Source organism: Salmo salar, chromosome ssa14 (genome assembly GCF_905237065.1).
Source record: "Salmo salar chromosome ssa14, Ssal_v3.1, whole genome shotgun sequence".
NCBI classification, from domain to species: domain Eukaryota; kingdom Metazoa; phylum Chordata; class Actinopteri; order Salmoniformes; family Salmonidae; genus Salmo; species Salmo salar.
In genome coordinates, this window is record NC_059455.1 from 81287891 (window position 1) to 81313886 (window position 25996).

At 43.6% G+C, this 25996-nt stretch overlaps 1 protein-coding gene across 1 annotated transcript in view; it reads right to left on the reverse strand.

Moving 5' to 3' along the window:
• Positions 1 to 25996, reverse strand: part of LOC106570404 (solute carrier family 45 member 4) — an 83132-nt gene that overhangs the window by 51941 nt on the left and 5195 nt on the right. The window contains exon 3 of the mRNA XM_014142697.2: positions 1993 to 2824. Coding sequence (XP_013998172.2) covers positions 1993 to 2296 — 304 coding nt within the window. The 5' untranslated portion in view covers positions 2297 to 2824. The remainder of the gene's footprint in view (positions 1 to 1992; positions 2825 to 25996) is intronic.

The following is a 25996-nucleotide window of genomic DNA, read 5'->3' on the forward strand; positions in this document are numbered from 1 at the left end:
GGTCTATTGTCCCTCTAAACACTCTGACAGCAATGCAAATACAATCAAAAATCACATCAAAACAGTATAGTGATTTCTATTTAAAACACCTCGCTGTGGTGATCAATTTGAAGACAGCAGGCTGTAAACATGGTCGTTGTGGATGCTGTTTCAAAGCCTAACAACGAAATGGACAGCGCATTCTAAGGGGATGATTAATTAAAAACACCCATATGAGTATTAGAGCTAATGAATACATATAGGCTTATGGGACCAAACCCAGATGTTTTATTTACTACCAGGTAAGTTGACTGAGAACACATTCTCATTTACAGCAACAACCTGGGGAATAGTTACAGGGGAGAGGAGGGGGATGAATGAGCCAACTGTAAGCTGGGGATGATAGGTGGCCGTGATGGTATGAGGCCAGATTGGGAATTTAGCCAGGACACCAGGGTTAACACCCCTACTCTTACAATAAGTGGCATTGGATCGTTAGCGACCACAGAGAGTCAGGACACCCATTTAACATCCCATCCGAAAGACAGCACCCTACAGAGGGCAATGTCCCCAATCACTGCCCTGGGGAATTGGGATATTGTTTTAGACCAGAGGAAAGAGTGCCTCCTACTGGCCCTCCAACACCACTTCCAGCAGCATCTGGATTCCCATCCAGGGACTGGCCAGGACCAACCCTGCTTAGCTTCAGAAGCATGCCAGCTGTGGGATGCAGGGTGGTATGCTGCTGGCTAAAAATACCCGGAATTTAAAATTGATTGTGCCGTTACACAATACATAGACCGAAATAAGTGTTCTTAAATGTATTTCTCAGCTGCTCATATTAAGCACAGCTCCGCTATAAAACCGAAGTAGCCTGCCAGGCATCATTTAAAACGGACCGGCGGGAAAGCACGCAGCCTTCATTCGCTATTCGAGTGAAAACAGATGACATGTCTTTTTCCCCTGCCCATGTTCCTGCCCATGTTCCTGCCCATTTGATAATAGGCGATTCTAAATCGAAACAAATTTGACATATTAGTAAAGACAAGATTAAATAGAGAATAGTCTGATGGGTGAAAATATGATGACTTGATGAGAGAACAGCTGTGCAGACTGAGACAAGGAACAGAGTGCGAGCTTTGCAACTTTCTCAAATCATTACAGCCTGCATCATGCAGCCCATATATGTTTTGATTTCTAAAACATTCTAAGGTTTGTATCATTCACAACTAATGTTGCCAAATAACTGAATCTAGCATATAGGACATGTTTCAAATTAACATTTTTATGCTCAACATAACCACTTCATATTTGTACTCGTTCCTCAATGGGAAACTATCCTTTCTATTTTATTCAGCTAAGTACAATTATATTCTTGTTACTATAAAATAATGTCATGGGACTAAGAAGCATATCCTGTCTGCTAAATGAACAAGCCTACGTACAGCCTATGGTATGGAGCATAGCCAGATAACATACAGTTGGCCAAATCATATTCTGTTCATCTGAAATACATTTTCTTCATGTCATGTTTCTTTAGACCTGCCTAAAATAAATAATGGATTTATTGTGATGGTTTATATTCAATTGATTTATTAGACTTTTTTAAAATGTAGATGTTCCAAAGGCGAGCATCAGATGCTAAACGTGTTTATGTTAATTAACGGTCAATTACTGCAAGACCGGTAGCCTTTTGCATGACAATAACCGGCTGACAAAACCTCAGCCTTCTCTTTCCTAGGCAGGCCTGTTATTAGGGCTGTGGATGTGACAGGGACACAGGAAGGGAGCAGGAATGATGACGACATGATTGAATTGTTATCCAGTGTTTACGATGGTTGGGATGCGCCGTCTTTACAGCTTCAACAGCATGTGTACAGTATGGGAATTCACCTACCTGTCACGCGGGTCGTCCATATAATTCTGGATTCTGTGTGTGTGTGTGCGTGTATGTGTTTACATGTGTTTATAATGTTCATGCGTCTGCACAGTGCCGTCTCATATCTCTCTCACCTATTTGCAGCAGTACAGGCGTAACCAAGGCCGTTTCCATGGCGTAGCAGAACTCTCGTCCGAACATGACGGCTCCGTGCATCACCCACTGCTGCAGGGGGATCCGGTCTATAGACCCCTCGCTCACCGACTCCTCCTGGCATGACTCCAGCACCACACCTCCTCCACCTCCTCCTCCTCCTCTATCCCCTGTGGCAGCAGAACCTGTGGTGGTTTTCTTAGCAGTAGGGACCACCATCACCCCCTGCACTTGCATAGCATCCGCCTCAGAGTTCTGGGGAGCCATTTTCTTCTTCTTCGGCATGCACACAGCCAAACGCACAGCGCTTCAGGCTCCAGAGAAAAACAATATATATATAAAAAATATATTAAAAATGGATCTGTATGCATACACCAGTGGCTTGGTGGCGCCTGGTGTGAGCTGGTCCTCAAAGTATAGCTCCCTCTGCCGTCGATGTCCTCAAACGAGGTAATCAGGTAGGAAGAAGAATCTCTCAAAGCGTACAATACATTCCTCGTGTTTTCCAGAGAGGTGTTGTTTTCAGGGTGGGCCTGTGCAGGCAGCCTAGAACAGCACCCCACAGGCAGGTTTATTTGGTGTAAAGAAGGACGTGTGAAAATGAGATATGGCTTTTCCTCCCTTTTTGTGTTTTTGTTGCTTCACTGTCTCCTGGAATCAGTAAAAATCCATATCAATTGCCATTCAGTTAATACCAGTTTCATGATGTGTGTGGAGCAGGTGCAGAAGAGGGAGGGCAGGCGGCGGGGCGGAGGGCAGGAGGCGACACAGGTGAGAGCTCCTCGGTGAATCCCCATCGAGTGGCCGATCATTCTGCAGTACCCAGGGTGCACCGAGGGAAGCCAGGCCAGAGAGAGAGAGAGAGAGAGAGAGAGAGAGAGAGAGAGAGAGAGAGAGAGAGAGAGAGATGGGGACAGAGAGACAGTTATTAAAATGGTGGCCGGCAGAGTGTGTGGACAGTAATATTTTTAAAACTTCCAGTAAGTCAGTGGAAAACTGAACCACACTAGTCTAATAGAGAAGAATATGGGTCAGCTTGGGCTGATTGTGGAAAAGGTGCAAACAGATTCACAATATTTTTCAAAACTCTGAGGTGAATAAAAGATTTGAAAATGGACCATGTATAGGTCTAGTTTCTGCTTCATAGCAATCTGGCTCTTAGGAATGCTTCAACCCCAGGCCAGAGACGTGTGCATACAGGGTAAATTAGGCCTATGTAAAGGGAGAGGGCCCACGTTTCACACACACCTCCCGGGGGCATTCCGCTCCTTTATCCTCTAAGTCAAGGCATGAGTAAAGCACCTGAGGGGCCATTACTACACAGTTGGGTAGGGCTTGCAAGTTTAGCATTTCACTGTACTTGTGCATGTGACAAATAAAACGGAACTTGAAAAAAACAACCCCTCGTGTGTGTGTGTGTGTGTGTGTGTGTGTGTGTGTGTGTGTGTGTGTGTGTGTGTGTGTGTGTGTGTGCTGCTCTGCTATGAACAAACAGCTAGGCATTAGCATGACTCAGAGGATTGGGGCTGGGACCCCTGGAGAGATTAAGAGGGGAAACGGCAGGCTACAGAGGCAGGACTACAACACCCTGTAAAGACTTGACACGTGAAACTTTATAATACCACACAAACAATAGGCCTACTATTACAGGTAAAGCTCTTTCTGTGAGACTCCTAGAAGTAATTGAAAGACAGAAAACGGACCACATGGGTTTGGGTGGGAGGGGGCTGATGAGAGCTGATATTGAGATTCCTGAGGCAAAAGAGAATGAAAGAACTCTGATTAACTTTCAATTAACGCGATGCTGTATGGTAATGAGAGATGTGTTAGTCTTTTTTATGTGTTATTCTTTAGTCTTCCTTTTTTCTGCTGAATGATGAGAAGGAATCCCTTCAAAACGCAATTCTAAACATTAGTCCGTCTCACTCAGCTCACTGAACCAGCCAGGAGCTAGGCCTAATCGATCCAGTAAGGCACCAACTCTGACACCCAACATTCCCATGCTCCTCAAACAAGCTCCCCCAGAGGACAAATCAATCAGCTAATTTATCACATTGTCATCCATTCCCCAGAACCATTCAGAACATTGATTACACACTTCAGGACATTTTTACAGTTATAGGGTTACAGCTGCCTTGGGGGTTACAGTACCACTGTTATACAAGTGAAAAGTGAGCCTTGCTATTCAACCCTACAGTGATTCCCTTGGCCTCCTCATGCTACCCTGGATGCTATCCTCATCTCCTTATACCCCCTCTGGCATCCTCTACTGCAGTGTTTTTCAAACTCTGGTCCTCCAGTACCCCCAACAATACATATTTTTGTTGTGGCCCCAGACAAACTCACCTCATTCAACTTGTCAACTAATCATCAAACTCTTGACAAGTTGAATCAGGTGTTTTTGTCCAGGGCTACAACATAAATGTGTTGTTGGGGGTACTGGAGGACTGGAGTTGGTCTGTTGGGGGTACTGGAGGACTGGAGTTGGTCTGTTGGGGGTACTGGAGGACTGGAGTTGGTCTGTTGGGGGTACTGGAGGACTGGAGTTGGTCTGTTGGGGTACTGGAGGACTGGAGTTGGTCTGTTGGGGGTACTGGAGGACTGGAGTTGGTCTGTTGGGGGTACTGGAGGACTGGAGTTGGTCTGTTGGGGTACTGGAGGACTGGAGTTGGTCTGTTGGGGTACTGGAGGACTGGAGTTGGTCTGTTGGGGTACTGGAGGACTGGAGTTGGGGATACTGAACGACTGGAGTTGGTCTGTTGGGGGTACTGGAGGACTGGAGTTGGTCTGTTGGGGGTACTGGAGGACTGGAGTTGGGGATACTGAAGGACTGGAGTTGGTCTGTTGGGGGTACTGGAGGACTGGAGTTGGGGGTACTGGAGGACTGGAGTTGGTCTGTTGGGGGTACTGGAGGACTGGAGTTGGTCTGTTGGGGTACTGGAGGACTGGAGTTGGGGATACTGAACGACAGGAGTTGGTCTGTTGGGGGTACTGGAGGACTGGAGTGGGCCTGTTGGGGGTACTGGAGGACTGGAGTTGGCCTGTTGGGGGTACTGGAGGACTGGAGTTGGCCTGTTGGGGGTACTGGAGGACTGGAGTTGGCCTGTTGGGGGTACTGGAGGACTGGAGTGGGCCTGTTGGGGGTACTGGAGGACTGGAGTGGGCCTGTTGGGGGTACTGGAGGACTGGAGTTGGCTCTGTTGGGGTACTGGAGGACTGGAGTTGGTCTGTTGGGGGTACTGGAGGACTGGAGTTGGCCTGTTGGGGTACTGGAGGACTGGAGTTGGTCTGTTGGGGTACTGGAGGACTGGAGTTGGTCTGTTGGGGTACTGGAGGACTGGAGTTGGTCTGTTGGGGTACTGGAGGACTGGAGTTGGGGATACTGAACGACTGGAGTTGGTCTGTTGGGGGTACTGGAGGACTGGAGTTGGTCTGTTGGGGGTACTGGAGGACTGGAGTTGGGGATACTGAAGGACTGGAGTTGGTCTGTTGGGGGTACTGGAGGACTGGAGTTGGGGGTACTGGAGGACTGGAGTTGGCCTGTTGGGGGTACTGGAGGACTGGAGTTGGCCTGTTGGGGTACTGGAGGACTGGAGTTGGGGATACTGAACGACAGGAGTTGGTCTGTTGGGGGTACTGGAGGACTGGAGTGGGCCTGTTGGGGGTACTGGAGGACTGGAGTGGGCCTGTTGGGGGTACTGGAGGACAGGAGTGGGCCTGTTGGGGGTACTGGAGGACAGGAGTGGGCCTGTTGGGGGTACTGGAGGACAGGAGTGGGCCTGTTGGGGGTAGTGGAGGACAGGAGTGGGCCTGTTGGGGGTACTGGAGGACAGGAGTGGGCCTGTTGGGGGTACTGGAGGACTGGAGTTAAGAAACACTGGTCTACTGCAGGCCAGGCTATCCATCCTCACTCTATGGGGCCCATTTCCTCATGAGAGATCAGTGGCTCTCTCTACCTGATGAAAGATGTCCAAGAGACCAGGTGTGCGATCCAAATTGTACCCTAATCTCTATATAGTACCAATTGGCCCAGGTCAAGTGTTCCATTTGGGACGCATTCTAGGAGATAGACTGGTCTGTGTGAGAGAATCAGTGGCTTGCAGTGATTGAGCAAAGGCCTCTGATACAACATAGTCATGTAGGCCTAGGTTTAGGCCTAGGTTTAGGCCAAAGTAATGCAGGCAAAACACTGGGTCTTCTGTGACCGGTTACACCACTTATCCCTTTGTAAGCTTTAATCAATAACCACCATTTTAACACTATACTAGCTAAGCATCCATAAGAGCCATCAACAAGCAAAAAATACCGTAAGTGACAGTTACAAGGGGTCAGAATAGTGGCTCCGGAACCAGTCAATCAAGACCTGTTAGCACTTGGAGGGTCATGGGGGTTCAATGCACGCTGACTGGGGGATCTGAATGTGCCGGAGAGGCTCTCTGGGTTAGGCCTAGCGCTCACACTGCCTGTCAGTCAGTAGTTTTGAGAGAAAGAGAAAGAGAAAGAGAGAGAGAGAGAGAGAGAGAGAGAGGACATGCTGACGAGAGGCTGAGAGGCGTGACTACATGAGGGGTCACGTCTATAGGCTACATAGGAATGATTGAGTCTTGGAACTGCTCGTTTAATGCATGCGCCATCTGAGAATCCACCAGCCAATGCCCACACTAACATTAAAACAGTCTCTCTCTCTGGTGCTTTTCATTTATATACAGAGAAGGAGACCTGAGAAGGAGACCGGTGAGAGATTGTAATGCATTATAGGCTTTCATCTTATGAGTCTTTGGAGGAGTTTCCTCATTTGATGCAATAAGAAAACACAAGCTGGTAGGAAGAGAGTTTGTTTGAAGGGTATTTATTTCGCTTTGGGCAATTGGTGTTGTCTTTATTCTCTGAATGATGTCTGCTATGTGAGTGGTCTGCTATGGGACTGGGTTATCCACTAACAGTACTTCAACTGTCTCAGATTTAGAACCCTTATAAAAAGGAACTTATACCGTATCCATTTAGCTAACCTAGTCACATGACAAGGTAAGGCAATCCAATAGTTTCCCACTAACATTCAACCACTGTAGCATTTCCACTAGTGCCTATGCTGCAGTGGCAAAGAAGAACAGCAGATGTGAGGAATAGGCCATTAGTCCTTTTCAATACAGCTGTTGCCAGGCAGAATAACGACCTAGTCTCTTCTCGGCTTAACAGTATGTGTATGAGAGAAAAGCAAACAAAAGGCCTCAGCATAAACATTCTGAAGGACAGAGCATGACAGAGGGGCTCAGTCGGTGTGTTATCAGTGTGGGTAAAAAGACCCTGTTACTATCTGCCCTCCCAGCCTGCCTGCTGTGTGCCTGCTGCCTGACACAGGACAGTTACATAAGTCACATCGTACACCCTCCACCCTGCCTGCATCCACACCAGGAGGGGAGCTGGGGAACGAGAGGCTGAGGGAACTGTGTGTGGTTGGGGGAGGTGGCTGAGATAAGGGGGGGGTTGTTCTCTCTCTCTCGTTGTGAAAGGTCAGAGTCCTCAAGGTCAAAACTGAAGCGTTTGGTTGTGTAAGACAAAAGCTAATGAGAAATCTGTTGGCTCTGTAGACTGAAATATGACAAGGTTATATAGCCTATGTCTAGTGAGATCAAAGGGCCAAGACAAAACAACATTGTGACTAGGGCTGTTACAGTGACCATATTAATGAAGCTGCCAGTTGAGGACTTGTGAGGCGTCTGTTTCTCAAACTAGACACTCTAATGTACTTGTCCTCTTGCTCAGTTGTGCACCACTCCTCTTTCTATTCTGATTAGAGCCAGTTCGCGCTGTTCTGTGAAGGGAGTAGCACACAGCGTTGTAGCAGATCTTCAGTTTCTTGGCAATTTCTCGAATGGAATAGCCTTCATTTCTCAGAACAAGAATAGACTGACGAGTTTCAGAAGAAAGGTCTTTGTTTCTGACCATTTTGAGACTGTAATCGAACCCACAAATGCTGACGCTCCAGATACTAAACTAGTCTAAAGGCCAGTTTTATTGCTTCCTTAATCAGAACAACAGTTTTCAGCTGTGCTAACATAATTGCAAAAGGGTTTTCTAATGATCAATTAGCCTTTTAAAATGATAAACTTGGATTAGCTAACACAACATGCCATTGGAACACAGGAGTGATGGTTGCTGATAATGGGCCTCTGTACGCCTATGTAGATATTCCATAAAGAATCGGCCGTTTCCAGCTACAATAGTCATTTACAACATTAACAAAGTCTACACTGTATTTCTAATAAATTTGATGTTATTTTAATGGCAACAAAAAAAATGCTTTTCTTTCAAAAACAAGGACATTTCTAAGTGACCCCAAACGTTTGAACGGTAGTGTAGATGTTCCAAAGGTCTGCATCAGTGGCGTGTGGAAGCCAGGAGATGCTAAATGTGCTTATGTTAATTAACAGTCAAATATCGTGAAACCGATATTTTATCAAGCTCACAGTCTTGAGTGACAGAATGGGTCAGGAGAAGGGACCTTCAGTTCTAGGATACTGGAAGAGATTGCTTTCACTGTCAGGCCACCCAACATCAGCAATCATAGAAGTTCAAATAGTATAACCATATAACCGTCTATGTTCCCCAACGCAAAACAACAAGTCTAAGGATAAACTGTTGTTCTCATGCAGCTACAAAACAGAAGTTGCAACATCATGTTCTTTCAGGAAGGGAATCAAGATCAGTGTGATGATAATGTCTTTAGAACAGACCCGACACTATCTACAGCTGAAGTTGGAACTTTACATACACCTTAGTCAAATACATTTAAACTCAGTTTTTCAAAATTCCTGACATTTAATCTTATTAAAAACTCCCCGTCTTAGGTCAGCTAGGATCACCACTTTATTTTAAGAATGTGAAATGTCAGAATAATAGTAGAGAGAATGATTTATTTCAGCTTTTATTTAATTCATCACATTCCCAGTGGGTCAGAAGTTTACATACACTCAATTAGTATTTGGTAGCATTGCCTTTAAAAATGGTTTAACTTGGGTCAAACATTTCGGATAGCCTTCCATAAGCTTCCCACAATAAGTTGGGTGAATTTTGGCCCATTCCTCCTGACAGAGCTGGTGTAACGGAGTCAGGTTTGTAGGCCTCCTTGCTCGCAAACGCTTTTTCAGTTCTGCCCACAAATTTTCTATAGGGTTGAGGTCAGGGCATTGTGATGGCCACTCCAATACCCTGACTTTGTTGTCCTTAAGCCATTTTGCCACAACTTTGGAAGTATGCTTGGGGTCATTGTCTTTTTGGAAGACCCATTTGCAACCAAGCTTTAACTTCATGACTGATGTCTTGAGATGTTGCTTCAATATATCCACATAAGTTTCCTTCCTCATGATGCCATCTATTTTGTGAAGTGCACCAGTCCCTCCTGCAGCAGAGCACCCCCACAACATGAACCTACCACCCCCGTGCTTCACGGTTGGGATAGTGTTCTTTGGCTTGCAAGCCTCCCCCTTTTCCCTCCAAACATAACGATTGTCATTATGGCCAAACAGTTCTATTTTTGTTTGATCAGACCAGAGGACATTTCTCCAAAAAGTATGATTTTTGTCCCCATGTGCAGTTGCAAACCGTAGTCTGGCTTTTTTATGGCCGTTTTGGAACAGCGGCTTCTTCCTTCCTGAGCGGCCTTTCAGGTTTTGTCGATATAGAACTCGTTTAACTGTGGATATAGATACTTTTGTACCTGTTTCTTCCAGCATCTTCACAAGGTACTTTGCTGTTGTTCTGGGATTGATTTGCACTTTTCGCACCAAAATACGTTCATCTCTAGGAGACAGAACGCGTCTCCTTCCTGAGTGTTATGACGGCTGCGTGGTCCCATGGTGTTTATATTTGCGTACTATTGTGTGTACAGATGAACATGGTACCTTCAGGCATTTGGAAATTGCTCCCAAGGATGAACCAGACTTGTGGAGGTCTACAATTCTTTTTCTGAGGTCTTGGCTGATTTCTTTTGATTTTCCCATGATGTCAAGCAAAGAGGCACCGAGTTTGAAGGTAGGCCTTGAAATACATCCACAGGTACACCTCCAATTGACTCAAATGATGTCAATTAGCCTATCAGAAGCTTCTAAAGCCATGACATCATTTTCTGGAATTTTCCAAGCTGTTTAAAGGCACAGTCAACTTAGTGTATGTAAACTTCTAACCCACTGGAATTGTGATACAGTGAATTATAAGTGAAATAATCTGTCTGTAAACCATTGTTGGAAAAATGACTTGTGTCATGCAAAGTAGATGTCCTAACCGACTTGCCCAAACTATATTTTGTTAACAAGAAATTTGTGGAGTGGTTGAAAAATGAGTTTTATTGACTCCAACCTAAGTGTATGTAAACTTCCGACTTCCAGCTGTTGGCCTACCTGACCAACGCCACCCTCTCTGGATGTTGTTTGTGATTGTGAGTATGTAGGCTATATGTGAGTGTGTGTATACGTGAATGTGTGTGTGTGTGTGTGTGTGTGTATACACTGTGTACTGCTTGGCTAACCAAAATAGAGGCCCAGATATGGATTACATTGGTGGTGTTGGGAGGCCAGCTGACTGAGTGAGGGGGACAGGCTATCAGGTTTAAATTTGTGCCAACCAGGCAGGCACATTAACAACTGCCACCGACAACACCCTGGGAGAGCTGGGCTGTGCGCACTGGTGACGCCTTAAGCCAGTGGTCACCAAACTTTTCTGAGCCGAGATCACTTCGAGACAAAATGCAGGCCGAGATCTACCACTCAGATTTTTCTTTAAAAATATTACTTTAATTTTTAATTTTTAAAAATACATTCATCTCAATACATTATCACTGCATATTGGGTATTCTTGAATTGCCCCACCAATGGTTGTTTTTCTCAGACCATTTTAAAATGATATTATTTCAAAATGCGAGTTATATAATCACACTGGTAATACATAGTATTACTTGCGAGTCACAGATTAAAATCATTTGCTTTTTTTTACTGGGCTGATGGTGACTGCATCTGATGGTCAGTCTCAGCAGATGGAGGGAGGGAGAGGGCGAGCGAGAGAGAGGTGGCCTCTCACCATCCCTCAGCTCTTCCTCCCTCTGCAGACTGACCAAAAAGGGGACACTGTCTTCCAGCTGATGGCAAAACAAGCCGCACTTCATTATTTCTGACTCATGCACCAATTCATGTTGTTACTCGTATGACCAGAACGTGAAATACTCCTCGATATTAGAAAGACAAGCCGTAACAAAAATGCAAGCCTATCAATACACTTTGTAGCGCGAGTGGTTAGGGAGAGGGCGTTTTAAGGATTATAAAACAGTTGAATAAAGTGTTGACAGTGCTGAATAAAATCTTAATCATGAACTCATAAAAAAAAAAATGCTATTTTCTGTAGACTCTAGTCATGGCTTTGAAAAAGTTGTGAAATATCACAGTCGAATATCAACTTCACTGTGGGCTTGTGGAAGCTGCAGACACAGTGATCTGAGCTATCGGATTGGCCAGCGGTAGGCCTATAGGTGAACTTGATTTTCTCTCTGGGCCTGCCGGGTAGGCAGAGTTAGTACTTTCAGGCGCAAGGAATAGTTAAAAATGGGAAAACTTCGACTACATGGCGCGCAGGACAGCTGAATCAAGTGCACATACCGCAAACTAGAGGTAGACTGATTATGATTTTTCAACGCCGATACCAATTATTGGAGGACCAAAAAAAGCCGATACCGATTAATCGGACAATTTTTTATTTTTTATTTGTAATAATGACAATTACAACAATACTGAATGAACACTTATTTTAACTTAATATAATACATCAATAAAATCAATTTAGCCTCAAATAAATAATGAAACATGTTCAATTTGGTTTAAATAATGCAAAAACAAAGTGTTGGAGATGAAAGTAAAAGTGCAATATGTGCCATGTAAAAACGTTTCAATTCCTTGCTCAGAACATGAGAACATATGAAAGCTGGTGGTTCCTTTTAACATGAGTCTTCAATATTCCCATGTAAGAAGTTTTAGGTTGTAGTTATTATAGGAATTATAGGACTATTTCTCTCTATACGATTTGTATTTCATATACCTTTGACTATTGGATGTTCTTATAGGCACTTTAGTATTGCCAGTGTAACAGTATAGCTTCCGTCCCTCTCCTCGCTCCTACCTGGGCTCGAACCAGGAACACATCGACAACAGCCACCCGAAGCAGCGTTACCCATGCAGAGCAAGGGGAACAACCACTCCCAAGTCTCAGAGCGAGTGACATTTGAAACGCTATTAGCGCGCACCCGGCTAACTAGCTAGCCATTTCACATGGGTTACACCAGCCTAATCTTGGGAGTTGATAGGCTTGAAGTCATAAACAGTGCAATGCTTGAAGCATTGCAAAGGGCTGCTGGCAAATGCACGAAAGTGCTGTTTGAATGAACGCTTACGAGCCTGCTGCTGCCTACCACCGCTCAGTCAGACTGCTCTATCAAATCATAGACTTAATTATAACATAATAAACACACAGAAATACGAGCCTTAGGTCATTAATATGGTCGAATCCGGAAACTATCATCTCAAAAACAAAACGTTTTTCCTGTCAGTGAAATACGGAACCGTTACGTATTTTATCTAACGGGTGGCCTCCCTAAGTCTAAATATTCCTGTTACATTGCACAACCTTCAATGTTATGTCATAATTACATAAAATTCTGGCAAATTAGTTCGCAACGAGCCAGGCGGCCCAAACTGTTGCAAATACCCTGACTCTGCGTGCTATGAACGCAAAATGACACAATTTCACCTGGTTAATATTGCCAGCTAACCTGGATTTCTTTTAGCTAAATATGCAGGTTTAAAAATATATACTTCTGCGTATTGATTTTAAGAAAGGCATTGATGTTTATGGTTAGGTACAGTCGTGCAACGATTGTGTTTTTTTTCGCAAATGCTCTTTTGTTAAATCATCCCCCGTTTGGCGAAGTCGGCTGTCTTTGTTAGGAAGAAATAGTCTTCACTGTTCGCAACGAGCCAGGCGGCCCAAACTGCTGCATATACCCTGACTCTGTTTGCAAGAGAAGTGACACATTTTCCCTAGTTAAAAGAAATTCATGTTAGCAGGCAATATTAACTAAATATGCAGGTCTAAAAATATATACTTGTGTATTGATTTTAAGAAAGGCATTGATGTTTATGGTTGGAGCAACGTGTACCTAAGCGATTATATGCAACGCAGGACAGGCTAGATAAACTAGTAATATCATCAACCATGTGTAGTTAACTTGTGATTATGATTGATTGATTTTTAAATGGCCAAACCGGCGTCCAAAAATACAGATTTCCGATTGTTATGAAAACTTGAACTCGGCCCTAATTAAAATCGGCCATTCCGATTAATCGGTCGACCTCTACCGCAAACAGCGTGAAGCAAGGACTAGGAAAGCCTTGGAGATGGACCGATCGGCTGGTGACCACTGCCTTAAGCACTCATAAAAGTCCCAAAAAATGTAGGTCTACATGTCCGCACAGTAGTGGTTTAGAATATTGGACCGTTGGCTTTAAGAACTTCTGGAATTCTTAGCACGGCTCAAGCAATTTCTCCAACCGCCACCCCATTCAAATGAATAGAAGATGCTAATGCAGAGCTGTGCTGGTTGGGAATCTTGGGGAGGTGCGCACTAGGGCTGTGCGTCCCCCACGGACAGTGGTCTCAGAGCCACGTAGCCATGTCACAATGAGCCACCAATGGACTCTTGGCGGTTTGTATTTGAATCGTTGTCTTTGAACTCACATATGGCATTGATTAGTACAGTCTGCCTACATATTGATCCATTATGAGGTCTTTGATTAGTGCAGTCTGCCTACCTATTGATCGCTTCAACCATCATGAAGTCTGATGAGCCAGCGATCCTGCTCCAAGCCATGACCCATCTGACCTATTGTTGCATGGTGGCCATTTTGTAGACTGGATGACTCACTGACCGTCCATTTAAATTGTGTTTGTCGAGCTACCAAGGTTAGATGGTCGGCTTAGGGGGTTGACCTGCTGTAACGTTCTGGTCACAGGTCCAGTTATAACTCACTGCACCGCATACCACATCTCTAGGTCAGGGATACAAGTCCTGATCATATACAGTTCTTTTGGAATGTATTCAGATCTTTTTCTACATTTTCTTACGTTACAGTCTTGTTCTAAAATTGATTAAATATTTTTTTTCCTCATCAATCTACACACAAAAAAGTTTAGAAATGTTTGTAAATGTGTACTTATTTACATAAGTATTCATCCTGTTTCCATTGATCATCATTGAGTTTGTTTCTACAAGTCCACCTGTGGTAAATTAAATTGATTGGACATGATTTGGAAAGGCACACACCTGTCTATATAAGGTCCCGCAGTTGACAGTGCTTGTCTGAGCAAAAACCAAGCCATGAGGTCAAAGGAAATGTCCTTAGAGCTCCAAGACAGGTTTGTGTAGAGGTACAGATCTGGGGAAGTATACCAAAAAATGTCTGCAGCAATGGAAGAAGTTTGGAACCACCAAGACTCATCCTAGAGCTGGCCACCAGACCAAACTGAGCAATCGGGGGAGAAGGGCCTTGTTCAGGGAGGTGACCAAGAACCTGATGGTTACTCTGACAGAGCTCCAGAGTTCCACTGTGGAGGTGGGGGAACCTTCCAGAAGGACAACCATCTCTGCAGAACTCCACCAATCGGGCCTTTATAGTAGAGTGGCCAGATGGAAGCCACTACTCAGTAAAAGGCACATGACAGCCCGCTTGGAGTTTTCCAAAAGGCACCTAAAGGACTCTCAGACCATGAGAAACAAGTTTCTCTGTTCTGATGAAACCGAGACCTCAGACTGGGGTGAAGGTTCACCTTCCAACAAGACATTGACCCAAAGCACACATCCAAGCCAACGCAAGAGTAGCCTCGGGACTAGTGTCTGAATGTCCTTGAGTGGCCCAGCCAGAGCCCGGACTTGAACATTGCTGGAGAAATCTGAAAATAGCTGTGCAGCAACGCTCCCCATCCAACCTAACAGTGCTTGAGAGGATCTGCAGAGAAGAATGGAAGAACCAAGCTTGTAGCATCATACCCAAGGAGGCGCGAGGCTGTAATCGCTAGCAAAGGTGCTGCAACAAAGTACTGTATAAAGGGTCTGAATAAATGAGTAAAAATCTACCTGTTTTTGCTTTGTTATTATGGTGTATTGTGTGTAGATTGATGAGGTAAACATTTTATTTAATCCATTTTAGAATACGGCTGTAATGTAACAAAATGTGGAACAAGTCAAGGGGTCTGAATACTTTCCGAATGCACTGTATATTATTTTTTAAATCGTTAAATTATTTCCTAGTCCCATTCCCTCGACTGCTAGGTATCTCAAAGCTCTGAGAAGGGAGAATCCCAGGGCAGTGTGTAGCTGTGTGTACAGTATTCCATCATTCATAACAGTATCCATTTCATTTCGAGCTCAGACAGACAGATCAGATCCCGCCCTGCTTAGAGAAGTGGCAGATCAGAAGAAAAATGTATGGATTTGTTGAGACTCACTGCCCCACTGCAGCCTGATAATACAGTAGGACTTTAAACAAAGTGGCAGGGATGATGATTGTGTGTGTGTGTGTATCACAGCTGCAGCAGAGGGAGAGTGTGTGAGGCTGGGACAGAAGGCGTATGTGAACAGGGAGTATGACAAATCCCCCTCACACGCACAACCTCACCTGAATATACTTTCCCTCTCCCACATATACAGCCATACACACACGCATGTGCGGAGACTCTGCACACGCGCGCACAGTGACACAATGTGCTATGTAGATCACCACATCAGCAGGTTTACCAGCTTGATGTCTGACTGCAGCAACAACCCTGCCTTGTGATGTATAATGGTGGAATTACCTTACAGAAAGCAGTGGAAGAAACTGCTGTGTCAACGATCCAGACATTTTAAGGTGAAAACATGGGAGGCCAGTTCATTTGTAAGACAAAAAAAAATGAAGCACATTCCCAAGTCAAGTGTTGGTAATTTATGCAGGTATGCCGGTGCTACCAAAGAGCGCTGTGAGAATGGAGTGCTTGTCTGAGTAAATGGACAGGCTACTAGAAGTCTTCAAAAAGAGGGCAGAAGTCAGCAACATCCAATAATGGACTGCAACTGTGATATTTTTCAGAGGTCCATTCTTGGGAGTTGCTGTCTTTCTCCACATTGTTTTGGTAAAGAATTCTGACAAATAACATTTTATTTGATAAAAACAACATTCTCTGCTTTGAGTGGCATATTTTGAGTAACTTGCATAACAGAGCATGCTTTTCTAGATAGGGAGGTGGTGACAGGATGAAATGTCAAAACGTACAAAACTATGGTTACAGCATGTAAACAACACATGCTCCAGGGCATTTTGGCTATTCCATGTCAAATGTGTGAGGTCATGCTATGCAAAGTCATCAGCTGTAAGGGTTAGAGTGGACCTATGACCTATCTTGGATACTAACCATACTGTTCCACTCTATGTTGTAGGCCTATGTAGCCAACAACATGGCTGAGACGGCATGGAGCCTGACTGCCATGTCAATTACCTATTCTCTGTTGTTGTGGCAAGGTACAAGGCAGCTTACAGGACAACTATTATAAGGCTATCATCCCTGGCTTTATATTTAGCAGACGGACGCTGGCCACCCTAATTCCATGTGGGCCTCCTCTGCCTGTCCGCCCTTCTAGCTTGTCAGCACCTCACTAAGCACAGCTAGCTAGGCCTATACAATCATGAGGGTCATATAGTGGACTTTCCTAGAAGGCCTTTCGTCTTTGGAAAATAGGTAGTGTTACCAAGTATTTCCGAGTCTTACTTTAAGAGAGAAGACTACATTCTTTCAGTGGATGAAACTGCATTACTGAATGCCTCCCTGGGGTGTTGGTCAGGGCAGCTCGTTGAGTCCCTCATCAAAATGGTTCACAAATCATCCTCTAGCCTTATTCTCAGTTTCCCCTCGAAGGAAACCATGTCATAAACACTACTCTTGCCATGTTGGCCTACATCTTTTAATGCACAAATCAATTGAAGGAAAAGGGGAATTTAGTCCTAGTCAGGCTATTTGATCCCCTTAGGGTTTATACCAAAGTAGCTGTGATCAACCACAGCTGAAGGAAAGGCCCTGAAGCAAAATGAGAGGGACATTCAAAGACCACAGAAATAACAAGCGGGAAAACATCCAATAAAATAAGATTTCATAGATCCCTCTCAGTGGTGCAATGTCAGTTATCTTCATTAAGACCACAGTAGATTCTCACACCACCACAACAATTAACTCAAAACAATCCAACGGCAAACCTCCTACACCACAGTATTTTGTTTAGGAAAGGAAACAGCCCTGACCTTCCCGTTACACATACATGCAGTGATCTATTGCACTGAAACGTAAAAACAAGCAGGCGTGCCAGGCTCATTCAAGGTGATGCAGCAGTCTTTCCATGACAACATAACAACCACGTTCCAAAAAAAACACCACGAGTTAGGCTGGGCCTAAGCCTAACGAGGACAGAATATTCTGGCCAGTGTGCATGAAGAACAGCACCCCATGGTCTGCTCTGATAGCTACTGATACACACACCTGCACCTCTGATGAAGGTCAAACCAAAACCTCCAGCTCAGCATTGGCTTGACCTAACTGACACACATGCATGCACACACACTAGCATCTGCCGAGTCCCCAATAACCAGATGTTTCAGTTGAGGGAAAATGGAAAGAGGCTGTAGCTAGGTTTCCATCCAATTGGTGACAGAATTTATGCGAATATTCTAGAAATATGCGCATATTCCCACCCGTGGTATGTTTCCCCCAAATGGACTTGTTCCGGATAAAAATCAGTGCGTAATGAAGTAGTAAACACAAAATGAAACTTTCCACTTAAGCTTTCAATACCAAATAAACATTTTAAGTTCAAAGTGTTTCCATCGCATTTGCAACTCTACCGATAGTTTTGGCACAAAAACTATTGCGTTAAATAGCTAAATGTGACTACTCTGGCCTTGGCACCTGCGCTCTAGCTAACAGCTAGCATATAAAGTGCGGGTAGGCTGTGCGGGTTGTCAAGTCCAGTGCTTCCCAAACTGTGGGGCGGCAGTCCGGCTTTAAACTTACTCTTGAAAGTTGTAATAATACAATGCACAAGGTGCAACGAAATTAGGTAGTGCATCATCAGTTCCTCTTGTCATGTTAGTCATTACAGACCTTAGAGAGCTATTTATAACTTTTAAGAAATGTCCAGATCCACTAGCCCATTTTTTAGTTAAGCTGTGTTCAAATACTCATAACCGTACTATTTGTGACGTGAATTGAGTATGTAGTATGCTTATTGGTCATAGTATGGATATAGTATGCCAAAAGTTCCCGGATGTCGTACTAAATTCGCCAAAATACAAAGTATACATGCAGTGGACACTATTTCCATGCTTTTATGGCCCATAATGCAATTCTTCAGAAATCGCCGGATACAAATTCATTGCTTTAACTAATTATGACAAATGTTAAGAAAATGCTGAGCAAAGTATTAAAGTAATAACTTTTCAAATAAGTTACGTTACACGTTATGTTGGCTGACAATTTGTTAGCTACACTATCCTTACGAATCACATAGCTTTACAGCAGTATGTACTTTACTGGTACGTTAGCTAGTTACCTATACATCGAACTTGCCAGACAGTATATTAACTATCTGCTAACTACCCAACATTTATTGACTTGATTATTCACATCCTTCTTAGCTAAGTGGTATAGTTCTTGTGCGTTTCAAATGGACATTGTTAATTATGTATCTACTCAGATTTCAAAGCACTCTCGGCCATATTCATCACCTGTTGAATATGGCCAGTCAGTGTCAGTAAACGTTAGCAAAAAAAAAAGTGTGATTTAAATTGTTTCCAGCAGGACAGATACCAACGCTCTGGATAACATGAAAACAGCCTAACCAGCACGAGTAAAATGGTCAGAGTGAAGTGTTATATAATTTGTGTCTGGAAACAGCTAGCCAACTTTAGTCAGTTAGCTTGGGCGCTTGACTGCCGTTGAACGCTCGGATCAACCCTACTCCTCAGCCAGAGCGTCCAGTGTGCGCTCTGAATGCTCCGAGAGCGAAACGCTCTGAATTTACGGATGGACAATCTGACAACGCTCTGGATTTACGAACGCCCATCGTGCACTCTGGCACTCCAGATTGAATTTACAAACACCTGAAATTGTAAAATGTTTAGCTAGTAATTTGTTATGCTAACAAACTAGCAAGAGGTTGCATAGCAACAGCATCAACGTCCGGTAGACAGGCGAAGCTCTAACGCTCAACTGAAAGATTACGATTGGTTTTACCATTCGTTTACAGTATACTAAAATGAACAAATAGTATGTAGTATATACACTCATAAGTATGTAGTAGTCAGTATGGCTATTCGAACACAGCTTTAGTTTTTTTAGCCCATAGATTTTTGTCACTCAAATATCACATGAATACAAATTAGACATGGCAAAATGTATAAAATGAGCTTTAAAACTGCTAAATGTTCTTTGCACCCCATGACAAAATGTGTAGAATTGCAGGAAATGATCTTTAAAACCTGCAGAATTCTACAAGAGTGGTGTGAACAGTTTGTGTCATGAACAGTGCTTGTGCCCATAGAAATAGACGTGGCGTGTGTGCACTCGTGGGATGTTCCCCAATGCTGGAAGGGGGGCCCTGAGTGAAAAGGTTTGGGAACTCCTGGTCTAGTCTACATGATGAGACTATTATGGATAAGAGCAAGAATATATTTTTTTATTTGTCAGGCAGTTAAGCATCGATCCTCATCATCTCCAGAATAAGACCCTTGATATTTATTGGAAAGCAGCATCAAGCTCATCACCGTGCACTTTCACCACCCTGCAAAGTTTATGATAACTTATTTCATCTGTAGCCTAATAAACTTCATGGTTTCCCCGAGTCGTAGTGGGAGGACCACACACTATATCATCGCATGACTCCAAATTTACTCCGATATGTTGTTTATTATATCAATATTTGCTCATAAAGGCGTTTCCACCGCCATTTCCCACATAAATAATTTTACCGACACAAAGATAGCACCATGTCGAACGAATAAATGATCTGTATTGCTTGTAGGCAAGCAATACAGGAACAGCTTGGAGTGAAAAGGAAAAGGCTTACGCAAGACATTTCCAACAGATGGAACAGTACTTTACATGATAGAGAGCCTGCTGGAACAAAAACGAGTGCTTGGCATGTACGCAGCCGATTAGGAGTTACCTGCAACAATCAGTACAAACCAGCGGACTCTCATTGAAAACATGAGCACACTCCTAGTGCCATTCGAACAACTGACTCGAGAAATAAGCTTTTCAACTGCGTCTGCAGCAGACGTGATACCCTCTGTCATGGCATTGAAACGCCTGCTCAACAAAACTGCCCACACAGACCGTGGGGTGAAAACTTACAAAAGTACTCCAGGGAGAATTCCACCGAATTGCTTGTTCACAGTGTCTAGTAAAGTACTTTTGCAAGTTAACCCCACAGTCTGTGTGGGCAGTTTTGTTTAGCAGGCGTTTCAATGCCATGACAGAGGGTATCACGTCTGCTGCAGACGCTAGGTACAAGGACCGCTACTTCGATGCAGACAAGAAACAGGGTTTACGTGAAATGTTAGACACAGCTGGACAAGATGGAAATAGACAGTGACAGTGCACACCGAAGAAGAAGACCCACAACAGAAGAGTCCACGGACAGACATGGCTGAAACTTCACTGCTTGACATGTATGATGAAATCCTGGTTGAGAATGAAACGACTGAACAGCTAGTAAGTGAAATAAATAGGTTTTGATTATGTTTTACTGGTAATGGGGCCATACATAAATGCCAACAAAATAACTTTTTGGTCAGTGTGTGTGTCAGAGAGAAGCGTTGTATTTTAAATTTTCTGTTACTACATCGGCCAACATTTGCCAATGTTGATCTATGCCTAATGATCCTTTGGAATGCAAGAATAATGCAATATGTTGTATTAAATGTACTAACCCCCCTCCCCTTTATCTACAGATCCTAGGATACCTGACAGGACCTACTATTCCCAGGAATGAAGATGTACTTATCTACAGATCCTAGGATACCTGACAGAACCTACTATTCCCAGGAATGAAGATGTACTTATCTACAGATCCTAGGATACCTGACAGCACCTACTATTCCCAGGAATGAAGATGTACTTATCTACAGATCCTAGGATACCTGACAGCACCTACTATTCCCAGGAATGAAGATGTACTTATCTACAGATCCTAGGATACCTGACAGAACCTACTATTCCCAGGAATGAAGATGTACTTATCTACAGATCCTAGGATACCTGACAGCACCTACTATTCCCAGGAATGAAGATGTACTTATCTACAGATCCTAGGATACCTGACAGCACCTACTATTCCCAGGAATGAAGATGCACTTAGAAACTGGAGAAGTAACAAGCACCGTTTCCCCATCCTAGCTAAAGCTGCGCACAAGTATCTTGGTGCTCCCTGTACTAGTGTGGACAGTGAGCGCTTTTTCAGTGCAGTTTCACACATTGTAGACAAAAAAAGAAACAGACTCTCGTGACAAAGCCAAGCTGGTCCTCTTTGTGAAGAAAACCTCCCCCAAATGTTAAAATTGTAAATGGGCAGTCATATTGTAACCCAGCCATCTAATGGCACTGGAAAACATTGACTAAGCACAATGGCTTTTCTGTTGTTCATTCATGGCTGGTATAATAGGTCAAGATTTTCATTTCATTTAAGACAAAGCAGTTGTGTTGTTTTATTTTTTTATTTCCTAAATGAAAGATGAGATGTGTTGTAAATTTCTCTCATTTTACTCGTCAAGTCAGTTGAGCACATTTGAAAAGTTTAAGTTGTGCCATTTATAGCAGTTTATGACAGCCTAGAGACAGTACTTTTTTTCAAACAGTTAAAGCTAAAATGATTAACTGCATTTTAGTTTAAACCAATATTTATTTCAAAACATTTTGAAGTTTCTCCATACAGTCAAGATTGGATAGTAAGAAGAGCCACCAACAACTTAACCATCTTCATAATGCGGGGCAGCTAAAATATTTGTGTCTGTTGTGTGATAAAATACATTCATTGATGTGTAATTTTTCTAATTTACAAGTTTTTAAACAATCTGTTCCTTACTGAACAAATTACACTTTGTTTCAACTATTTAACTGTACTAGAATGCTTAAAAGGCTGCTAAAATGTCAAATATCGGTATCGTTTTTTTTTGGCAAGGAAAATATCGGAATCGGCCAAAAATGTAAAATCGGTGCATCCCTACTCCATATTAACTCCTCCTCCATTAAACAGTGCAGAAGAGAACCTCCCGACAGTTTCGTTTCTTCTCGTCAAGACCAGTATGTAGGGGATCTAGTTTCAGGTGTTTATTTGACTCCTGCTACATTAGGTTACGCATACACAGACGTGGGAATCAACTGCAGCCTGTGTGTAGAATCAGCTACTAGCTACCTACAACAACAAATGCAACGGCCCGGCAGGAGTCTCACATAGCCTGCCTTCAAAATCAACATGTAATTGATATAGTGGGACTATAGATTCTTCAAATAAACATTTTATATACACAGTATATAAAAGTATACCAAACATCAGGAACACCTTCCTAATATGGAGTTGTACACCCCCTTTTGCCCTCAGAACAGCCTCAGTTCGTTAGGGCATGGACTCTACAAGGTGTGGAAAGCATTCCACAGGGATGCTGGCCCATGTTGACTCCAATGCTTCCCACAGTTGTGTCAAGTTGGCTGGATGTTCTTTGGGTGATAGACCATTCTTGATACACACGGGAAACTGTTGAGCGTGAAAAACCCAGCAGCGTTGCAGTTCTTGGCACAAACCGGTGCGCCTGGCACCTACTACCATATCCCGTTGAAAGGCACTTAAATATTTTGTCTTGCCCATTCACCATCTGAATGGCACACATACACAATTCATGTCAAGGCTTAAAAATCCTACTTTAACCTGTCTCCTCCCACTCATCTACACTGATTTGAAGTGTATTTACCAGGTGACATCAATAAGGGATCATAGCTTTCACCTGGATTCACCTGGTTAGTCTATGTCATGGAACGAGCAGGTGTTCTTAATGTTTTATAAGACTAAAGATTAACACTAAAGTGGTGTTACTGCATGCACCATTCAATGCAACTTCCCATCTCATCCTGGCTATTTGGTATGGTGAAAGGTACCTTAACTGGTTTTCCCAGAGCCTGGTGGTGACAACAACTCCAGGAACTTCAGCTACAGATAACCCTTTTTCCCTATGCTAATACCCTCTGCGCTATTTAATCCCAGTTGTCCAGGCATGCTCGACACAGGACAACACCTATCCCAGCCTAGCCTGTTGAAGTCCAGAGTGTTACATAACAGCTGACAAACAGGTACACTGTAGTACAGTAGGTGCAACCAGGAAACAAGATAGATACAGAGCTCTTGAAGTTTGATTAATAGATTGTGACCATTTGTCTGAGGAGGTTGAAATAACAGCATATTTAAACCAATATCATAAATTATTTTGATAAACTGGTTCTTATAAACTCCCACTGAACAAGAATATGTAAAAAATATAATGTAGCTAATATATATGGCGACAGGTAGCCTAGTGGTTAGAGCGTTGGGTCAGTAACCGGAAGGTTGCTGGATCGAATCCCCAAGCTGACAAGATAAAAATCTGTCGTACTTCTCCTGAGCAAGGAAGTTAACCCACTGTTCCCTGGGTGCCGAAGACGTGGATGTTGATTAAGGCAGCCCCCAGCACCTCTCTGATTCAGAGTTGGGTTAAATGTGGAAGACACATTTCAGTTGAATACATTCAGTTGGACAACTGACTAGGTATCCCCCTTTCCCTTATATAATATACATGTATATGGCAATTATTAGACACTCCTATATAAAGTGACCTAAAGTCGTATGGGTGGTCCTGGGAATTGAACCCACCATCCTGGCATTTATTTATTCAATCATTTAAAAACAAGTGATAGGCAACAATAGAGATAAAAACTGAAAAGGGTGTGCAGGTGTGGTTGGAAGCCCATGGGCTTATAGGAAAACCACACCACAAAAAAACAGTATACAATACATGCTCGACCAACTGAGTTACAGTAAATCTAATGCTCGACCAACTGAGTTACAGTAAATCTGATGCTCGACCAACAGAGTTACAGTAAATCTGATGCTCGACCAACAGAGTTACAGTAAATCTGATTCTCGACCAACTGAGTTACAGTAAATCTAATGCTCGACCAACTGAGTTACAGTAAATCTAATGCTCGACCAACTGAGTTACAGTAAATCTAATGCTCGACCAACTGAGTTACAGTAAATCTGATGCTCGACCAACTGAGTTACAGTAAATCGAATGCTCGACCAACTGAGTTACAGTAAATCTTAAGACCAGAAGAGAAATGCAACCGAGGTCAGGTTATTAGAAAACCAAGCCCACGGGTCACTAAATAAACACAAATGTTGACTTCCATCCTCAGTTGACATAGCAGGAGACAGCTGGCAAAGCTGTGAGTGGTAAGACGGGAAAGAGATTAGTAAAATCCATATTTAATTTCTTAAAATCAGTCCTCAGAGTATGCTGCCCTGGTGCTCCATGTGACAATGTTCCGTGCCAGATCCATGTCAAACATCACACTCAGGTGCATAGAAATAGATTATATCTCCATGCTCAGGTGGCTGTGTGAAAACTGTCATCTTCACACCCTATCTATTCCTCTAAACCATGGACAGTTGACAATGCTCAACACAAAAATAATGATGGTTATCCTATCTCACTAACAAGTGCACATTCAACTGAATTACAAAGCAAAACCAGTATCTTGAAAATCATCCATTCATCACTAAATGAACAGTGACCCACCTATGTGGAAAGATGGTGACGGCACGTCTCATCTCAACCGCACCCTAACAGATCTGGCACAGTCATTTCCAAACACTACAAGGGAGCCTTTCTGCCAACCAAACCAGCCACAGTGCATGTGTGTTGTCTGAGAGGAGAAGTCCGTCCTCAGTCCCTAGCTGGCTGCTGCCTTAATGTTGTTCTACTACTGCCAAGTCCTGTCACCCAAGCTTCTGAGAGAGATACCTGGGTTGGAGAAACTGTTGATGGGAATTATGGAAAACAGGAGACGAGGGGGTACAGGAGACGAGGGGGTACAGGAGACGAGGGGGTACAGGAGACGAGGGGGTACAGGAGACGAGGGGGTACAGGAGACGAGGGGGGAGGGGGTACAGGAGACGAGGGGGTACAGGAGACGAGGGGGTACAGGAGACGAGGGGGCAAAACCTCCCACTTCTCTCATTACAAAAGGGGCACGAGAGAAGAAAAGCTGCCAGTATCTGAATGGTTTATCATCAACAATACTCAGGTATCACCAGACACAACAAAGAAAACCAACTGCGCCCTGTAGATAGTTTGTTGTTTGGAGGGCCCTCAGTAGCTACTCAGTGTGAAGAGAGGACCTATACCTGTTGTACAGTTCTGTAGTACACAGCACAGGTGGCATCATACTTGGGGAGGACAGGTTCACAGTAATGGCTGGAATGAAATAGTTTCAAACACATTGTTTCCATGTGTTCCATGCCACTCCATTCCAAACATTATTATGAGCTGTCCTCCCCTCAGCAGCCTCCTGAGGTACAGGTAGACGGGCAGCTCAAACATGAGTGAAATAACTGAAAAACATCACAGCCCTGAGAACCAGAGAACATGAATTAAGGTTGAGCTCAGATAGGAACAACGCGAAATGCACTCTCTCCTCTCAGACTTTCACACTCAGTTGAGGCAGAATCCTCCTGCTGCAGGGCAGGCTCCATAGAAGGAGCTGGACTGGCTGAGTTTGTGTTGTGATGCAGTAACATAACTACAGCTCTGGCCATCTTATGAGCAGGCAGCAGCAGTG